The 18,226-nt window shown below is 31.8% G+C and overlaps 1 protein-coding gene across 1 annotated transcript in view; it reads left to right on the top strand.

The window, feature by feature from the left end:
- The window catches only part of LOC124360245, a 202,835-nt gene that overhangs the window by 179,313 nt on the left and 5,296 nt on the right, over window positions 1-18,226 (top strand). Inside the window, exons 2-6 of the mRNA XM_046813686.1 lie at window positions 9,586-9,773; window positions 13,369-13,498; window positions 13,608-13,757; window positions 14,236-14,379; window positions 15,729-15,932. Coding sequence (XP_046669642.1) covers window positions 9,642-9,773; window positions 13,369-13,498; window positions 13,608-13,757; window positions 14,236-14,379; window positions 15,729-15,932 — 760 coding nt within the window. The 5' untranslated portion in view covers window positions 9,586-9,641. The remainder of the gene's footprint in view (window positions 1-9,585; window positions 9,774-13,368; window positions 13,499-13,607; window positions 13,758-14,235; window positions 14,380-15,728; window positions 15,933-18,226) is intronic.

Raw genomic sequence — 18,226 nt, 5'->3', positions numbered from 1 at the left:
AAATTATGCAATCAAAAAATATATATTTTTTAGAAAAGCCAGACGTTTGTATGTTGATAAAATATATAAGGTATTTAAATTCTCCAACTTCTTAGACGGCAATATCATTTTCCTTATTACATCCCACTAACTGGCCAGTTATTTAAAACAAAATTTTAAACGTTGCATAATGAATTTATGGTATTTGCAAACCATTTATTTAACTCTATTAATAGTAATCATGTCATCTAAATTAGAACACGGTTCGATGGATGCTTTCCGATACATCATGTATCACTAGCCAATGAGAGGGATGAATGAATCATAGATGTCATGTCATGTCCAGTGGCCTCAGCCATTACATCAGCACTCTGTAAGCCGCCACATCAGCACTGCTGCATTATACATTCAGATCCCTCCCGATCGACAATATCATGCCGTTCTTTTTGCTGTGTATTTGCAACTACTAGTCTCGTAATTCTGCTTCCAATATTGGGGCTAATTTTAAGATTATTTTCATTATACTATTGATTTTTAAATTAGTCTTTATTATATAACACTTATTTACTACATACTATTGTAGGTTATTTACACACCCCAATTATTTTTAACTACACATAATTGTACCTCTATATATAAAAGCCAAATCTCTCACTCACTTATCACTTCAAATTTGGCATTTGAATAACAGGGATCGCTGATGTAAAATGAAACATTTATAGTCTATAACTTAATAAATTCTTCAGATGTCCTGTGAGAATATAGAAAGGCCTAATTCAAAAAAGAAATTGACACAAAAAATACGCTCAGTCATATTGCAAGATTAAACACGCACCATTCTTATCTATGAAATATCACGCAAAATTTAAAGTTAATGGATGAAATCTTTCTCGAGATTTCTTGTCATGCGAGAAAAATTTTTCTACTAACGGCTTCACTGAAATGTTTAAATAGCAAACATTTTTGGAGCCGCGGAGGATAATAATATGTTATCAGACCATTTTATTTGTGCCTGAATAGTCCATCTGTCTCTGATAAAATCCTACTGTAATCTAATGGGATTTAAGGCCTTTGAGACATGAGTTTAAATCTTGTACTGGTTAAACATCCATTTCCAAATGTAACCTGATTCAGTTGCGACTGTTTTGTTTATAATTTGAAAGAAAAATATAATAATCCTGAAATATGATTTCAATGTTTTCATAACTTTCCAAAGTAACATCATTCGATTTTATTGGGAGAAAATCTGCGATAAGTTACAATTAACATATTAGTTTTCTTTTTTTACTCATGGTGTAAATTTTTTCTGTTTGTTACTAATACAACCCAAGTACTTAGGATAAATCAGAATGCAAACTCTAAGAAAAATCCAAGTGAGCGAATGTTTCAAGCTCTTTACTATTGCGTATAAGTCTTATTTCATAAACAAAATAAAGGTGTTGAAATATCCTATACGTTGCTACTTTTAAAATAAATAAGGCATTATACTAGTATGCATAATAATTCTAAGAAAAGTAGACCCTGATAAGTAAATTTTTGACACAATAAACGATCTCAGGTTAGCAATAATTAATAAAATCTTCAAGATAATTTCGAACCTTCATTCTGTCGTAAATATTATGACATTAAATGTAACGTTTTTGTATCGAGACTTAAAGACTAGGGATAAATCACCTCTCGTCTTGGCTCCTAACGCTTCAACGTGAGTAGATTGTAAGAACAAGAGATGCCAGTGTTAAGTACTTGGCTGAAATCCCTATTACTTTGAAAAATCTCCTGCTGCACAAAGCCTGCTTTAGTATCGTCAACAATAATATTAACATTATATTTTAATACGACGAATTTTCATAAACCACACATGCAGACACTGATGGATTTAGGAAAAAAAACGCAATCACTGTATACCAACCGCTAATAAAGCCAGCCATCTCCAAATTGAAAATAACTACAAATACAGAAAAAAATAATATAAATTCACGATAGCTTAGTCATCAAATTCCTAGAAAATAAATGTAATATATATACAGGAAACTATACCAAGGAAATTAAGTAACGTAAATTAAATGAATAGATGGAATCTATTACTGTTAAAATAAGATGTAACGTTTAGATAGCCAAATATTGAAATATAATCAATTAATAATTGTTTAGTAGAAGAAATTCAGGATCCAATTGGATCATGTTTGTAATAGCTATTATATCCTGCTCATTGGAGCTGTTTTGTTGTCTATACACAGACTATTTTTCATTATTACTATATTATCTAGTTTGTTATTTAGGACAGGAAAGAGTGACGTTTAGGGTACAGCCTCGATTTCCTAATATGTAGTTTGTATCATGCTAAGCAGGGTGAACTTTTGTCAATACCACGTCAAGAATGATGAGATATTGGGCGCAGATAACAAATACGCGTTCTGTGATATATAGTCTGATAAAAGGAAAAGAATCTTTTTAAAATTGTCTATTGAAGTATAGTGATCTTCTGATAGTGGACAATCACTATCTAGTATTTTGCTCCATTTCCGGCTCATTAAAGACTAGTTATTTACTTTCTCTCTTCTCCGAAAAAGTGGGAGAAAGATTTTACGATGTATCTCTTCTCTGGATTTGGGATTGCTTTGGGGGACTTGGCTTACAACTCTATTGATATTGCGATAATGTTCTCATTGCTAATAATTTTAGTTTCCGTATAGATATTATTATAAATGATTACCATTTTTTTTCTTGAAGCGAGGCAGTCTACACCATGTAAAGACTATAGTATTACATTTTTAAGAACCAATTACTCACATCTTAAAATCGTGTTGCTTTATCGTGTATTTCTATTCATGCTTCCAGTAACACTTTATATAAAGCTCCTCGAGCGTTTTTAACGAACGTTTATCTCGTTTGAAGAAGAAATTCAAGTAGAAATTAGATAACAATTTCTAAATTACAACAACAAAAAACAAAGTACTTTACATTGGTCTTATGTATCAATGATAGCAACAAGTAAGTTCGAAAGAATCAATTTCTAAAGAATTGAAATGAAATTTCATTAGGTGACACAGCGACACATGTGGCTGTTTTGTTCTATTGGTTGGCAAGGTTTTCAATAAGTGCTGTAGAGATATTTCATACACCGTTTTATATAGGTGTATTTATTTCTTATTTGTTTTTTATGCCAATTCATCTTGTTTAATATTTACACTATGTCCAGTATAGTAGGTTTTAATTTTTAATATTCAGTAGAATACTCCTTATTACCTTTAAAACAATTTAGGGCATTCCTATATCAAAATCAATACTGGTGGGCTTATCTAAGTGACTGTTGTACTTATCGTCCGATTTGAAGGACTCTCATTGGTGGACAAATCTCGTAGTTCTATCCGTGTGTCTGCCGTGCAGGAGAGTCCCTTAGGCGCCCGAACATTCAGTTGCATCTTCGGAACCGTTCTGGAGATGTGGTCTTGCCGGGGTCACTCCAAAGTTTCGCACTTTATTTTCTCTCTGGAAAAGTGCCTTCTTAGGTCTATATTCCATATTTTCCCGTACGCTCATCAGCAGTGTCTAGTTGTACCGTAAAAGCCATTCTGGAGACATGGTCTGGTTGCGGTTGCTCATCCCTTTGTTCTCGCGGTAGTGGAAGTGTCGCTCCTGGGTTTCTGTGTCCCCTTTTCTAGTATTCATTGTAGAGTGTCTTGTTGCTCCCGTCGGAGGGGCATAGTCGGATTGCGTTAGCCTACCGCTCGTGATTGTTTCTCTCTACACTTGTTCTCACACCGATGCCAGTGAAGATTCGTAGTGAAAGTGACTTGTTCTTCCATGGATCCGTGGATTCCGCGGTCGCTCATCCTTTTGTAGGCGCGATAGTGGGAGTGTCGCTTTGGGTTTCTATGTTCTCTTTTCTCGTATTCATTGTATAGTGTCTCGTTGCTCCCGATCGAAGAGGACATGGTCGGATTGCGTTACCTTACCCCTCGTGATGGTTCCTCTCTAAAATGTTTCCTATACCGATGTCAGTGAAGATTCGTAGTGACTTGTTTTTCCGTGGATCCCACTACAGCCCTGGAGGCCCTGGCCAAGCTGGAAGTTTACCCTCCCTGTGATCAAGCAAGGCAAAAACCAAGATCAACATCGGTGAGGTTGCACCTGTCATCAAATGCTCCCTTTACACCTCATGTCTCATCCGTCCTTCTATCTAAGGATTTCTCCATAGTTTAGTTTTACTTTTATATCTCTCTCCTCTTAATATGTTGGTCTTTCGAGTTAGTATCTATAATTTCGTAATTTTATTTTATATATTTGTGAACCATACACAGCTATCATCCATATTCCTGTTTGAATAATAATACATGGGCAGGGGATAAGGGCAGACTTCTGCTGAGAGCTTATTATGATGTGCCAATATAAAGAAGCCATAAAATCAGCCAAAATATGTTAGACTAAGTAAATAATTATGAGTATTATTTATTCCATATTAGTTTAAAATAATTTCAATCTACTCATGTCCAGTCTTGCTAAACCTTAACATTAATGAAGCCCTTCATATTACAACAGTTATCTATCCTATTGAACAAGTTAACCGTTTAGCCAATCCACATAAGCATATATTAGGGTGTCACTCTTGAAAATTAATTGTATTACTCAGGAATACCTAATACTAAATTGCACGAGTCACAGTATTATAGTATATAATAATGCAACATTTATGTACAGGAATATAATTTAGATATTATTTAACCTATTAGTAGTTGTGTACTATTAGTTAGTTGTTTCTGACAATGGCCAACACAAAGGAAGTGTAGAGGTTGCAAGCTCATCATCCGGTTACAAGATTGTTCCACTGGCACAACCGAGTTGTTAACTCTCGGTTACTCAGGGTAACGTAGTTGTATGTTCAACGACTGTACTTAGAACTTCAATTGAGTCCCTCGAGCACAACGCTATATAGCGATTTACATTATACTTAGTGAATGAAGCCTTATGACTGAGCAGAAAATGGGTTTGAGTTATTAATTTTTGATGATGTTATGTACTAGATAACAAAAGATTATATTAACTCGTGATAAATAGACATCCATTAGAGTCGCAATTCTCTTGAACATTTCTTGTTAATTACTCGTATATTACTGAAAACGTTACTGTAACTTCTGAAAAAACCAGCCTATTATCCTTTTCAGTTTACAATACTAGCACTTTACTTTTCAGTGGCACAATTATATACTTATCACCCTAAATACCAGGGTTAAAGCCTCTTTTCGTACAACTATTTGTACAAGCTAACAAGCATATACAAACGTGAGGTAATGAGTTACAGAAATAAATACGATAGCTTTATTTGATAAATGTAATATCCCTTTGTAAAAGATGATTAGTTGAATCATATTTATGTCCCTCAATAAATCAAATAGATAAAAGCGTTGTATTAAAGAGCAATGAAATTAAATTTCAGAAAATACAAAAGTGAATTAATTCATACTACAATAGATCGAATACGCAATTATGTGATGAAATTGCGTATATCGGATAACAATTGGTGCAATTGTTGGCCCTAGGCAATGAAATATAATCAAAATATTTCACACTATATTGTTTCGAAATTCCGCCAAAGATTTTTTTTTTATATCTGATTGTAAATATGTACATTGGTATCTAATAAAATTAAAAACAAAAATTAACATACTACGCGCTATATCAATGGTATTAATGGCGAAAACATTTTTTATCAAATATATTAATACTTCCAGGTTAGAACAACGCTCTTAAATGGCAATTTGTTCAAATACAGAAGTTAAGTATAAATTATTTTAAATAATTTAATGTTATAAGAACTTAAATAAATCGTAAATAGTAAACATCGGATACTTCTTTTAAAAAAGCTGGAGTGAGGCATTTGGTTAATCAGCGTAAAAATGTATTTTAATTAATGTTATGGCTTCTTTTAACTACAGATTTTATATTCAAATTTATATATAAACTTTTTTAAACCAAATATCGTTTACAGAATTTTTTGGTATTATAAACAACATTAGTCACATGTTTCGTAAGTTTAAGATAAATGTTATTTTGCTAAATATAACAGACCAAAATGTCACGTTGGTACTTCCACGTACACTATTGACAAAGTGCCAATAAAAGTAATTGCATATAAAATATGAAATATAATTTTAATTATTATTATTTGTATCTATGGTTATTAATGGCAATAATTTAACTGTAATATAACTTATTTTTAATGATCTTTTCTATGTCTTTATTTAACTTCATTAGTTTTGCAAGAAAACTTTTATAAATAGCATAAAATATATTTTGTTATAAGCATTTACTTTACCAATAAAAATACATAAAACTCATACTTACAAGTTTATTATACTTTTCAATAAAACTACTTAGAGTAATGTATTACAAATATTTAATTCAAAATAAAATTGAACGATTTTATAAAGTTTACTAACGATGTACCATTTCAAAATATTTAAAAAAGGTTCAATAACTACGTATAGATTAGGCGCATAATTAACTTCATCGAGGCCAGTAAAAATCTCATTGTGTTCTATGTTTTCGTTAAAATCATCAAACGAACTGAAATGTCTGGATATCAGGTTTTACCAATTTTACCCCTTTTAAAGACGTATCAGGTACTGATTAACATTGTTTGGTATTTCAAAGAAGCTTGATTAAAAGAATTTTGTGATGAGAAGAACGGTTGTATTACACGGTAAATCCAACAAAAGGGCTTAAAACATGAAGAGCCTTTGATGTTCAAACATAATTTATCCAGATAGAAAATATTTATAACGAAACGATCCTATCACTTGACTATATTCCAAATCTTCACATAAACACTTCATAATACAAATTCATCTAATAAATGTTCATACACTAAAATGTTGAAAAATATGTTTAGTAGATTTTAAAATATAATATGAACAACACTTATTTACTAAAATTATTTTTCTTTACTGAAAGTATACCCGACTTTAGAAATAAATCAGGATTCATACTAATATTCGTGAATAATGCTGATAATAATTTACACCCACCAAAATGTTGAATGTGTGCTTTCAATGTACATGAAAATGGCTTTACGAAATATTTAATATTTTAACTAAACAGATTAAATCGAAAAAGTTTAAAGTTAATGACGTTTTTACATCTGTAAAAAATTAATAGAAATTAAGAAATGTGTTGAAATATTCAACCGTGCAAAAACGTTAAATTTTAAATAAGAGGTTATCATAATGCAATTTACAACTTTAAATAATTATAAAATTACAAACGCATATTTTTAATTTATTTACATCATAAAGCCCATTTATAACAAATATAATCACAGTTCCCAAAGTGCAATTAAGTAAACTTACGATATAATTATAATTTTTTAATCATAATGTCTTTGAACACAAGCACCTAGCATTTATATAAATATAAGTTATAAGAATATAAATCAATATTTAAATTTCCTGTGGACACATGTAATACCAGATCCTTTTTAATTAGTTTTAGGTACCAACTTTATTTTTAACAGGAAATTCTAAGAATATAAGGTAGATCCTGCTCTAGATTACCCGAAATGAAAGTGTACAGTATATCCTTGTGATATCTTGAATCAGATAATATCATTTCCAAACCAGTGAACCGTACCTCGCGATTGTAATCTGGAGCCGGAGGGAGAGCTGTCGGCTAGTTTAAGGTGAGTAAACAATAACATCTGAAATTGAATCAGCTACCGAGAAATGGAGGGACTGTATTTCCACCGTCCCTTGTCCCTACGATTGTCTGCTAAAATTACTCGTTAATTCTCTTTTATTAATTCCATGGTCTGTATTGCGGCATTTATGACTCCATAAGGTCGTATGTTTAATGTTCTATTTATTATGCTTAAATAAGGTGTGTACTATAACAAATGACCATAAAAGTGTTTGGTTTTTCAAACTTATTTTAATTTGTGTTTCACGATTATTTTTATAAGTATACATGTTTGGCCGAGTGTTAGCGAACTCAATCACTCATGCGACTCGAAAAGATTTCATTTATGTCTCTCTGTTCTCCACATGATAGTTTAAAATGAAGCGATTTATAGCTAACGATTTGGCATTAGGCTTTTTTGGGGATGTCCTGAGTTCGACTACTTAACTCAACGGGAAGTTCTGGAAAAAAATGTTTATGTTGATCTAAATGGTAGGCATAATTGTAATATCTACAACATTTTTACTTTTAGTATACTGACAATGTTGAAACACATTACCTAGTTAAAAACGTGACCAAGATGTACATACATTTTTATTACATATTGTCCTCCTTATTGCTCGTAACCACAATCACGTTTACCAGCAGTGATACCCATATAGGTTTATACAGAATTGTAATATATCACTAAGTAAATAACGGTAATTCACACACACAAACACACACACACACACACGCGCGCGCGCGCGCGCGTAAATGTAAATATATGTAATTACATATAATATATATATATATATATATATATATATATATATATATATATATATATATATATATATTTACAACCCAACAACTTTTCGATTCGTTGGATTTAAGATAAAGACATGTATTGAGTTCTTTTTCTTAGATTAATCTCACTCCTTAATAAGCAAACATCACGCAAAATGATAGGAACCTTAGCCATTTGGTTTAAGCTAAATCAAAAACTCGGTGACAAGAGTCTGGATTAAAAGTCTAGATTAAATAGTATACATATTTAGAGAAAATGTATGCTGTTAGTTTAAATGATTTGTGTGCTGTTTTTGATATTAAATATTTCAAAACTAATAGGAAACCACTTTACATGCAAAAAACTTGAGTTTTATATAGCATTCCTTAGGTTATATAAATCTTTGACGTTATATAGTGTTAAACAACTTTGCACATAACTAAATTTGGTGGGTTTGCTGACTTTAGCTCCAGCTAACCTTCATTTTATTGCAGCTTCTGGTTTCTGACGCTGTCTCAGGCTTGACTCCATATTATTCAAAAAGAGTTATTGTACTAAGAAGCTTAAAAAGTATCTTTACATCGTTTCGGCATCAAATACATCTATAAATATATGAAATGGTAGTCTCAATGTCGTATCAGGTGCATAACTGAGTGCAATATGATGTTTAAGCCACGATCTGTAAGCTCGGTGGAGAAACCGAGTTTTCTACGCATAACTTAGCCATTGTAGGAAAGATTAATTGAATTCGAGTCTTGACTAGAATCGTTAATTGACTTGATTGTTCCTGATAACCATATGATCGAAACAGGAAAAAATATAATTAGTGAATTGAGCTACTATTATTGTAGTTTTTAGCACCATTCAACGCTATAAAACATTCTAACTTTCTAATAACCGATATTGTAATTACTGACTATAAAAATTCATCCAATATATGTACTCCAGTAGAAAATTTTATAATATTACTACTATATGCATATTGTTTACGCAATAATGATATTATTAGGTAAGTGTTATAGACGGTTTCTTAGCCCTAATTTCGCCTGGTAAATTAAGACATCTTTACTTTAATTTATTATTAAAAAGATACAATTCTTAATTATACCCAAAGGAATTTTTTTTAATATAGAAAATACAACTGATATTTAACATTTTTTTTCAAGCACTGTTGTCAAACTCGCTGAAGACGTTCCAGCGCGCGGCGTGTGACGACCAGCTGATGGTGCTACAGTGTCCGCCCCGCACCAGTATAGTGGTGCAAGTCGCCCAGTACGGCAAGAGCAACGGTACGTCCTGCCCCGAGGGTCGTAACGAGTGGAACACCACCTGCACGTGGCCTAGTGGCCTTCAGGTTAGAACCTTACCGATTTATCACATTATCTAACGACCCGACATAAAGTAACGAAATTCATGAATAAAATTATTTCACAAACTGACTAAGTGAAGTTTAGCTGGCCTTGGATCTTTTAACCTCATTCATAGGTACTGTTTGTTACATTCTATGTATAGCATGTGCAGGATTATATACATTCTAGCAATATACAGGGTGATTCAAAACTAAACGGCAATCTCTCGAGAGCTTATTCTATAGCTAAAAACAAGTAAAAAAAGTTCATATAACCATATGCCGGAACGCTTCGTTAGCGAGTTACGACTAGCGAAATATTTCGCCCGGATTTCAGAACCCTTGGTGAAGTCAAGGCCGTATAAAAATGGTAAAGGTAGTTACAAAGATACAAATACGATTGTTTTTTATGTTTTTATATCTGACAAATTTATTAAAATTTTCGTCCCAGAGCTGTAAATGCAATACTTTTCAGAGATATCTTACGTAAAACACAAGAATTGGTGCAAAGAAATAACACATTTTTGTGTTTAACGTAAGATTACTTCCATAAATGTTAAATAAAGGTCATTTTTTTTCTTAAACAGATTTGTAGAACATTTAATTCTGAAAAGATTCATGTGAATTACTTAGGAAAAAAAAATTAATAATAGGTATTAATTTTACAAGTGTATAAAATATTTTATTAAAATATTTATTTTTAAAATATTTTATTAAATATTTTTATAAAAGTGTATGTAATTATCTTATTAAATAATGGCAGATAATGTAAATGGTATGTATTTCGTTTGAAGAGTATACGGACATGATACTGATTTACGGCAAAGTTAACAAGAATGGTTTTAGCTGCAGTTCAGGAATATCGTGATACTTTTCCACATCGAAGAACACCTGATATCGCAAAACATTTGAAGCTGTGGAGAGACGACTTAGAGAAACTGGTAGCTTTAAACCGAAGCGAATAGATACTGGTCGTCAACGTAGCGCAAGGAACTATAATAATGAACAAGCAATAATAAATGCTGTAGAATTATCACCAACCACAAGCACCAAGACGATTATCACGTCAGTTAAATATTTGCCAGTCAAGCGTATGGCGGACACTTCATGAAGCACAGTTGTACCCATTCCATATAACACGTGTTTCAAGACTTATTACCGCAAGATCTTAATAAACGGAAGATGTTCTGTCGTCTGGTTAAGAAGAAATTGTTTACGACATCAGTATTTTCTTCGGCGTATTCTCGTTACTGATGAATCCTGTTTTACTAGAAATGGAATTGGAAATTTTCGTAATACCCATACTTGGGCGTACGACAACCCACATGAAACTGCGACGAGGCATTTTCAACATACATTTTCAGTCAATGTATGGCTTGGTGTTCTGGTGATAATTTGATTGGTCCATTTTTCCTCCCTAATCGACTTAATGGAGTAGCGTACTTAAATTTTTTTAAGAACAAACCTGCCTACCCTCTTGGAAGATATTCCTGTTCAAAACAGAATAAATGCATGGTTTGCACGACGGAGCACCTCCACATTTTTCTAACGATGTGAAAAACTATTTAAATGATACATACGGTAGACAATGGATTGGTCGAAATGGACTAGTAAAATGGCCACCACGTTCCTCCTGACCTCACGCCAGCAGACTTTTTCTTATGGGGTTGGATGAAGTCAATTGTTTATTCAAAACGGATTAACACCATAGAGGAGTTACGTAATCGCATTACAGAGGCGGCAGAAACTATCAAGAATGCTCCAAACGTTATGAAACGCGCTAGAAAAGAGTGGATTCGTCGTGCGAAAACGTGCATTGCTAACAACGGAGGACACTTTGAGCAACTATTATAGGTGATTATTACAGTTTTAATAAAAGTTAAATACATTTTATGTTAATGTTCAGTCTAGAATAAATGATCAGCTGTTACTCACAACCAAAATATTAGTTAATATTTTATGCAGATAAGAATATGCATTTTTGTGCGTCTGTTTTATTTTTAAATAAAGCTAAATTTCAATACCTATTATTAATTTTTTCCTAAGTAATTCACATGAATCTTTTCAGAATTAAATGTTCTACAAATCTGTTTGAGAAAAAAATGACCTTTATTTAACATTTATGGAAGTAATCTTACGTTAAACACAAAAATGTGTTATTTCTTTGCACCAATTCTTGTGTTTTTACGTAAGATATCTCTGAAAGTATTGCATTTACACCTCTGGGACGAATTTTAATAAATTTGTCAGATATAAAAAACATAAAAAAACAATCGTATTTGTATCTTTGTAACTACCTTTACCATTTTTATACGGCCTGACTTCACCAAGGGTTCTGAAATCCGGGGCGAAATCTTTCGCTAGGCGTAACTCGCTAACGAAGCGTTTCCGGGCATATGGTTATATGAACTCTCTTTTACTTGTTTTTAGCTATAGAATAAGCTCCCGAGAGATTGCCGTTTAGTTTTGAATCACCCTGTATAAATATTAATATTATACATGTTAACAATACAATTAATATCTACATGCTGTCTTTCAAAGGCTATAGAGAATGACAATTTAAACTTATAAATAGAAAGATTGTGGGTATTAAATATTAAAACTCGTACAAAATATTTCATTTATGCTCACTGCTACGTTCTAATCCCTGTCCCAGATCACGGTAAATTTTATTATTCGAAAACTGTAATGAAACCTAATGTAATGAGGAAAGATAGGAACGCATATCTCGAAAAATATGTATATAAATAATATAGCTGTTGAAATTAAAATATGCATGTAACTTCATTATTCTAAATAGCCAATTATGAGGTATATGATAGTGCGTCTCCAACAAAGGAGTTTGTCTAATCGTCATTGAAGGCTATGACTCAATAGGCTAACAGAGTTTCGCTCTTTCCTGAGACAATCTTAGCCAAACACCTCTTGCTAAGATATATTTTTTAATTATATAAATGACGTAACATTACTCTAATTAATCCTAAATTCATTTTGGAAACTATCGATTTAATACGAATTTTGGTGAATTTATTGTGAAAAATACTACATATGCGATAATATTTTATGTAGCTTATTTGTAAAGACATATCCCACAATCTCATAAGTTAGCAAAGCATCTCTTGATTAAAAACGCGTGTTACGTAATACTATTTGGCTGGTAGTAAATAAACTACGATTATTTGAGATTCTGTAAGGAAACAAGATAAAGAAAGAACCGGGTATATACATGATTTAGGAAGAGCCGATATACAGTGATCTTAGTAAAAGGTTATAAAAAGGTTTAAGGTAAATGAATTTACTTCCAATTTAACCACTTCACACAATTAATACTGTACCATAGTAGGATGCATATTTAATTTAATTATATTATAATCCTCACTCTCGCTCTAACATTGTCATTCAGAGTAGGAGAATATCACATTTATTCAAAAAAATCTGCCTTATTTTTAAAATTAGCAATAATAGTATATTGCAATATTTTATTATTTTTAGTATTATATTTAATATTAGATTTTATATTCATATTTAGTAGTATACTTTATATAACTATTTATAATTATTGTAACAAAGAAACTAATACTGATTTTTATGGGTCGGGCAGTATTCTCTGCTACAATCGGTAGTTGAAGCCTGTCATAAAAGACGGCTCTGCAGGTTCCACGCCACGCCCAGTCCCGATCCTTGCCCCTGGCTAAGAAACTTCGTGGAGGTCGCCTACAAGTGTCGCCCATGTGAGTGCAATTTTAATACTGATGGGTGTTAATTGTTCGCATAATTAGAAGTTACATTAAATAATTATATTTTAATATGAATATATATAACACATAATTTATATTTCAGATGAGTTTCGAAGCAAAATGGCGTGTGAAAACGAGATAGTCCACTTAAGCTGTGGGGCCAACTCTAGGATAGCTATTTATTCCGCCAGCTTTGGCCGCACTGAATACGAAAGTGTCAGCTGTCCTCAGCCGCCCGGCATACCTGAAGAGAGTGCGTAATATTTTATAATATCAATATAGTTTGTTTTGTATCATAACTCTATTTGCTCTATGTTTAATAGTTGTAGTATCATTGACTAATAAATGTATTATTGTTTAATTCTTAAAATATTTAATCATGTGTTATTTAAAAATATAAAATGTGGCAATTAAAATTTTATCTTTTGAACATAGTAGGCTGCATATTTAATGTTATTATGAAGTAAGCTGTTCCGGGAGATGTTTTCTATACGCAATGCAATAAATTTGTGACCATACCATGACTATTGTTATAAGGTATTGATCAAATGGTAAAATTTTCTAAGGAATTTTATAATAAAGAGCAGGACTATATTTTTAAAAGTGTCAATGTTAAAAAAATAACCGTTTTCAAAATAATAAACGATGGATGATAATTTTGAGAATAAAATATAGCCTTTTTCCAAGAATTGCATCTGTAAAGAATTTAATGAGTCTGTTGGTCGTTGCAGCTTGTTTGGCCATGTACGCCACAGAAACTGTGATGAGGATATGCCACGGAAGACGGCGCTGTTCCTTGTCAGCAGACACCACAACCCTCGGTAAACCTTGCAGCCATCAGTCCAGGATGTATCTCAAGGTTGTCTACACTTGTGGTAATTGGGCACATTTGAATTTAGATTAATTTTTGGTGTAGATATTGAAAGAGTTTTCATCATAATACACAGACACCTGCTATGAATGTACCTTTTTTGATTAGCTAAAATTTAGCTAATGACTGTTAAATTATGTACATATAAAACTGTTATAATACAAGTTTCTAGGATTTTAAAATGGATTTCTTGTTATAGAATATATCTATTATACTCATATTCAATAAACATTTATCTAAGAAATTAGGGATTCAGTGTAAAAACGATCATTGGAATGCATGAAACCGTTTATTGTACTCACGACACGAATGACTTAAAATTTTATGCTAGCACCAAACACGTCTAATCCTCTATGGGGAACAAAATGTCTCAACGTTAATATTGATTTTTTGATACGTGTTATCTAGTAAAAAATATGCTTCCTATGTGCTACTCTTTGAATTAACAGAACTATGAAATTACGATATCACGCATTTATCGTTAAAAGGTGAAATATATTTTTCTTCTCTCCTTTTGCTAAAATAATTAAAACTGAATAATTAAGTAGATGTAGCTTCTAATCGCATCAACGCACTATTCAATAATAAACTAACTTATTTTCTGTATTGGTATATTACGCAATACATCCATTACGTCCTACCATTTATAAATAACGATTCACTGAATACCATGCAGATTTCGTAAACTTAATCTTCATTATAAGTTTGCCATAACCATAAAACATTTATAAATTTATATCAGTTTACATGACTTTGCAGATCGATTTATATCCTCATAGGCTAAATACACTTTATATTGATGTAAATGTGCACTAAGAAATTAAGCCTTAATATAATATTTTCACATTTGTTTTAAATTACTTACTAGTAATTATTATTAATTTTGTGCAGCAAAAGAAATTATCTTGAACGGTAATACTTTTTTTTAATATCACCTTGCAAGTATCTATTTAAAACGATAAAACCTTGTTTTCAGGATTAAATGGTTTTGATTTTAATTTAGTTACAGAAATTGTTTGTGTACGCTATGATATTATGTCAAAATGTTGGGCATTAATCGATACTTTATTAATGTTTTGATTGACGTTGATCTTGCTGTACACTTAACTAGAATAGAAACTTTATCTACTGTTACAGGTAAATTATAGTTGATTTATGCTTACCACCAAAACCTTCAGAATGCTTTTTTAATATATTGGACAATAATTGCCAAACATATCTTGAATTTATTTTGTAGACAACACGACTATGTACATATAATATGTATGTTCATATGTACACACAGACAATAATAGTGTAATAATAATTATTACTCTTATGATATTATATGTCTTATGATATTATTTTTTTCAGCACCCCGAAAAGTTCTACTAGAACAGTACGATTCGGGACTAGCAGAGGACGAGTTGCCTGACCCGGAGTACGACTATGAAGACGTAGTAGTTGAGAGCGAGTCGTATAGTGAGTGGCCCAATCTGGCGGGAAGACGAGAGAACTACACAACGGCGATGCCACACACTCCTGTCAGCCCTCACGCCCACCGGGAGAAAAATCATGGTACAGTTTTTTTGTTTTATGAAATTCACGATAACAGCGCTATCATGTCCAATATGACCGTGTTTTAACACATATCGTACATTAAATTTGCAAGCTAACGCAAAAAAGAGGGTAGTTTATGTATAGTGTGAAACAGGCTGTTTATTATGCCATTACCCATGGAAGTCAAGACTGCGTTGGAAGAATGCTCTTAAAGTTTACAGTTGAGCATTGTCTTGAAAGTTATGTGCACATATACTTTGTAATGTGACTCATGAATAATATAATTTGTCATCAAACGCATGTGGTACTGTGTTACATACTAAGACCTATTTAACTTGTCATGTAATTCGGTACTACCAAGTTACGAAAGAGTTGCATGTTATGTAAAATTAGTACGTGGGTAGAGTTCTCCCGATTTCCATAGTATATATATACTAATAATAAAATAAAATATATACTCATATATATATATATGTACGAGTATATTTTTTTATTAATTTATCGTTTTCAGTGTCATACTTCATGAGAACAAACCTATTTACAGTTTTCACTCCTTTTTAATAAACTAATCCTTTTCAGTACATAAATGAGCCAATATCTAGAAAAACCTTTTTACCAATAGTACTCCCAAAACATTAATACATATCAAATGGATTTAAATAATATGTTGGGAAGATTTTTTAATTGTACTCATAAATTAAATATAACACGATTATTGACATAAATGCTTAACATTTTTGTACCAAAGCTCCAAAACTTTTCAGTTTTCACACATCGATTTAAGTTGCAGATTTATCTACTTCAATATTACATGTAAGATTGAGTTAAATACTAATATGCCATTATTTGTGAATGTTTCTTAGTATTCATAATAATTAGATATCTAATACAAATATGATTAAATTCAAAATGTTTTCAATGGAAATTGATGAGATTATTGTCAGACATAAAACAACTGTAGAAATAGACTCTTTTCAAAAAAGTCATTATTTATAAATGTAGTTGAAATGTCATTATTTATAAATCTACTTCAAGACAGTCTAATATTAACTGTAATCTAATTTAATGATATCAGTTCAGCCCCAGTAGTAAGGCTTATATTGAATCGAATACAACATAAAAAATATTTACATGTCGCATAATTTTATTTAAGACTACAAGTTAACTTTTCAGACCTTATGCAAGAATAATAAACTTTGAAGAATTTTAATTATCTCCTGATTATTATTTACCGTGCTTACTCATGAGCGTTTAGAAACACTTCGAAGGTAATTAATATGCTAATGCCTTTATTGTCGCCCTATTTTATCCTGGGCTGATATAATCAAACGCCGTAATATGCCGAAGTAAAAGCTGTACAAAATGACTACCGAGTTGAGGTCACTAACTTCTGAGATAATAGTGGAAATGTACAGAAAGGTGTTCGATGATTGCGTCATTTGGGATTTCGAATTTCTGTTCTGGTGAAAAGGATTGGGAGAGAGTGCTCTGGCCGGTACTTATCACAATCGCCATCAGTGATGGCACCCATCAATGAACACCTAACCATTCAAGATTACCTTAAACACATCTAGACTCAATTGAAGACGGTTTTTACTTTTTTAAATGGGCCTTTATTAAGCTTTGTATTTTGTATTTGGGACTGACTCCTGGATCCGGGCCACCTTTTCTTTGTGTTATAACGAATTGTTTGACACTAGGAATGTAATTAGGGTGTTACATTCAATTTCAGGGTTGGAAAATATATTTTAAGTACAATTTACACCCCTTTAAGAGAATTCATGATGCAAAGTAATTACAGGAGGCGATTTAGGCAAAAAAGGATAAACATGCTAAGCTTTTACAGTATGTACGAGTGACAAATTTCAGGCAGTGACACATTTCAAATCTGTTAAGGAAGATAAAATTAAAATACAGAAAATTTTCTGAAATTATATTTGATAACAGTTATATTCTTAACTCATAAGTGATTAAATAACATGTCATTGCACAAAGTTATAACTCGTGTGCGTAGTGTATAGGTTTCACAATTTTATCTATAGCTGATTTTATTTGGACCTGATTACAAAACGGCAACCTCAAATGCCTGTAGTCACATAAGGAATACAAACAACAAAACAAAAAGAAAAAAGTAATTTGATGCAGTGTATTTGTGACAATGTTTAACAGCTCCTATAGCGACTAGTAGGCATCTTACCTAACTTAAACTGTTAATAAAATACTAGCTATTTAAATTCACCATATCTTTAAATTTGTAAACAAGTTTAAAATTTTACGACGTTATGAATTAATTATAAGCAGTATATTACATT

This window comes from Homalodisca vitripennis, chromosome 4 (assembly GCF_021130785.1).
Source record: "Homalodisca vitripennis isolate AUS2020 chromosome 4, UT_GWSS_2.1, whole genome shotgun sequence".
NCBI classification, from domain to species: domain Eukaryota; kingdom Metazoa; phylum Arthropoda; class Insecta; order Hemiptera; family Cicadellidae; genus Homalodisca; species Homalodisca vitripennis.
This window is presented reverse-complemented; position numbering and strand designations above follow the sequence as displayed.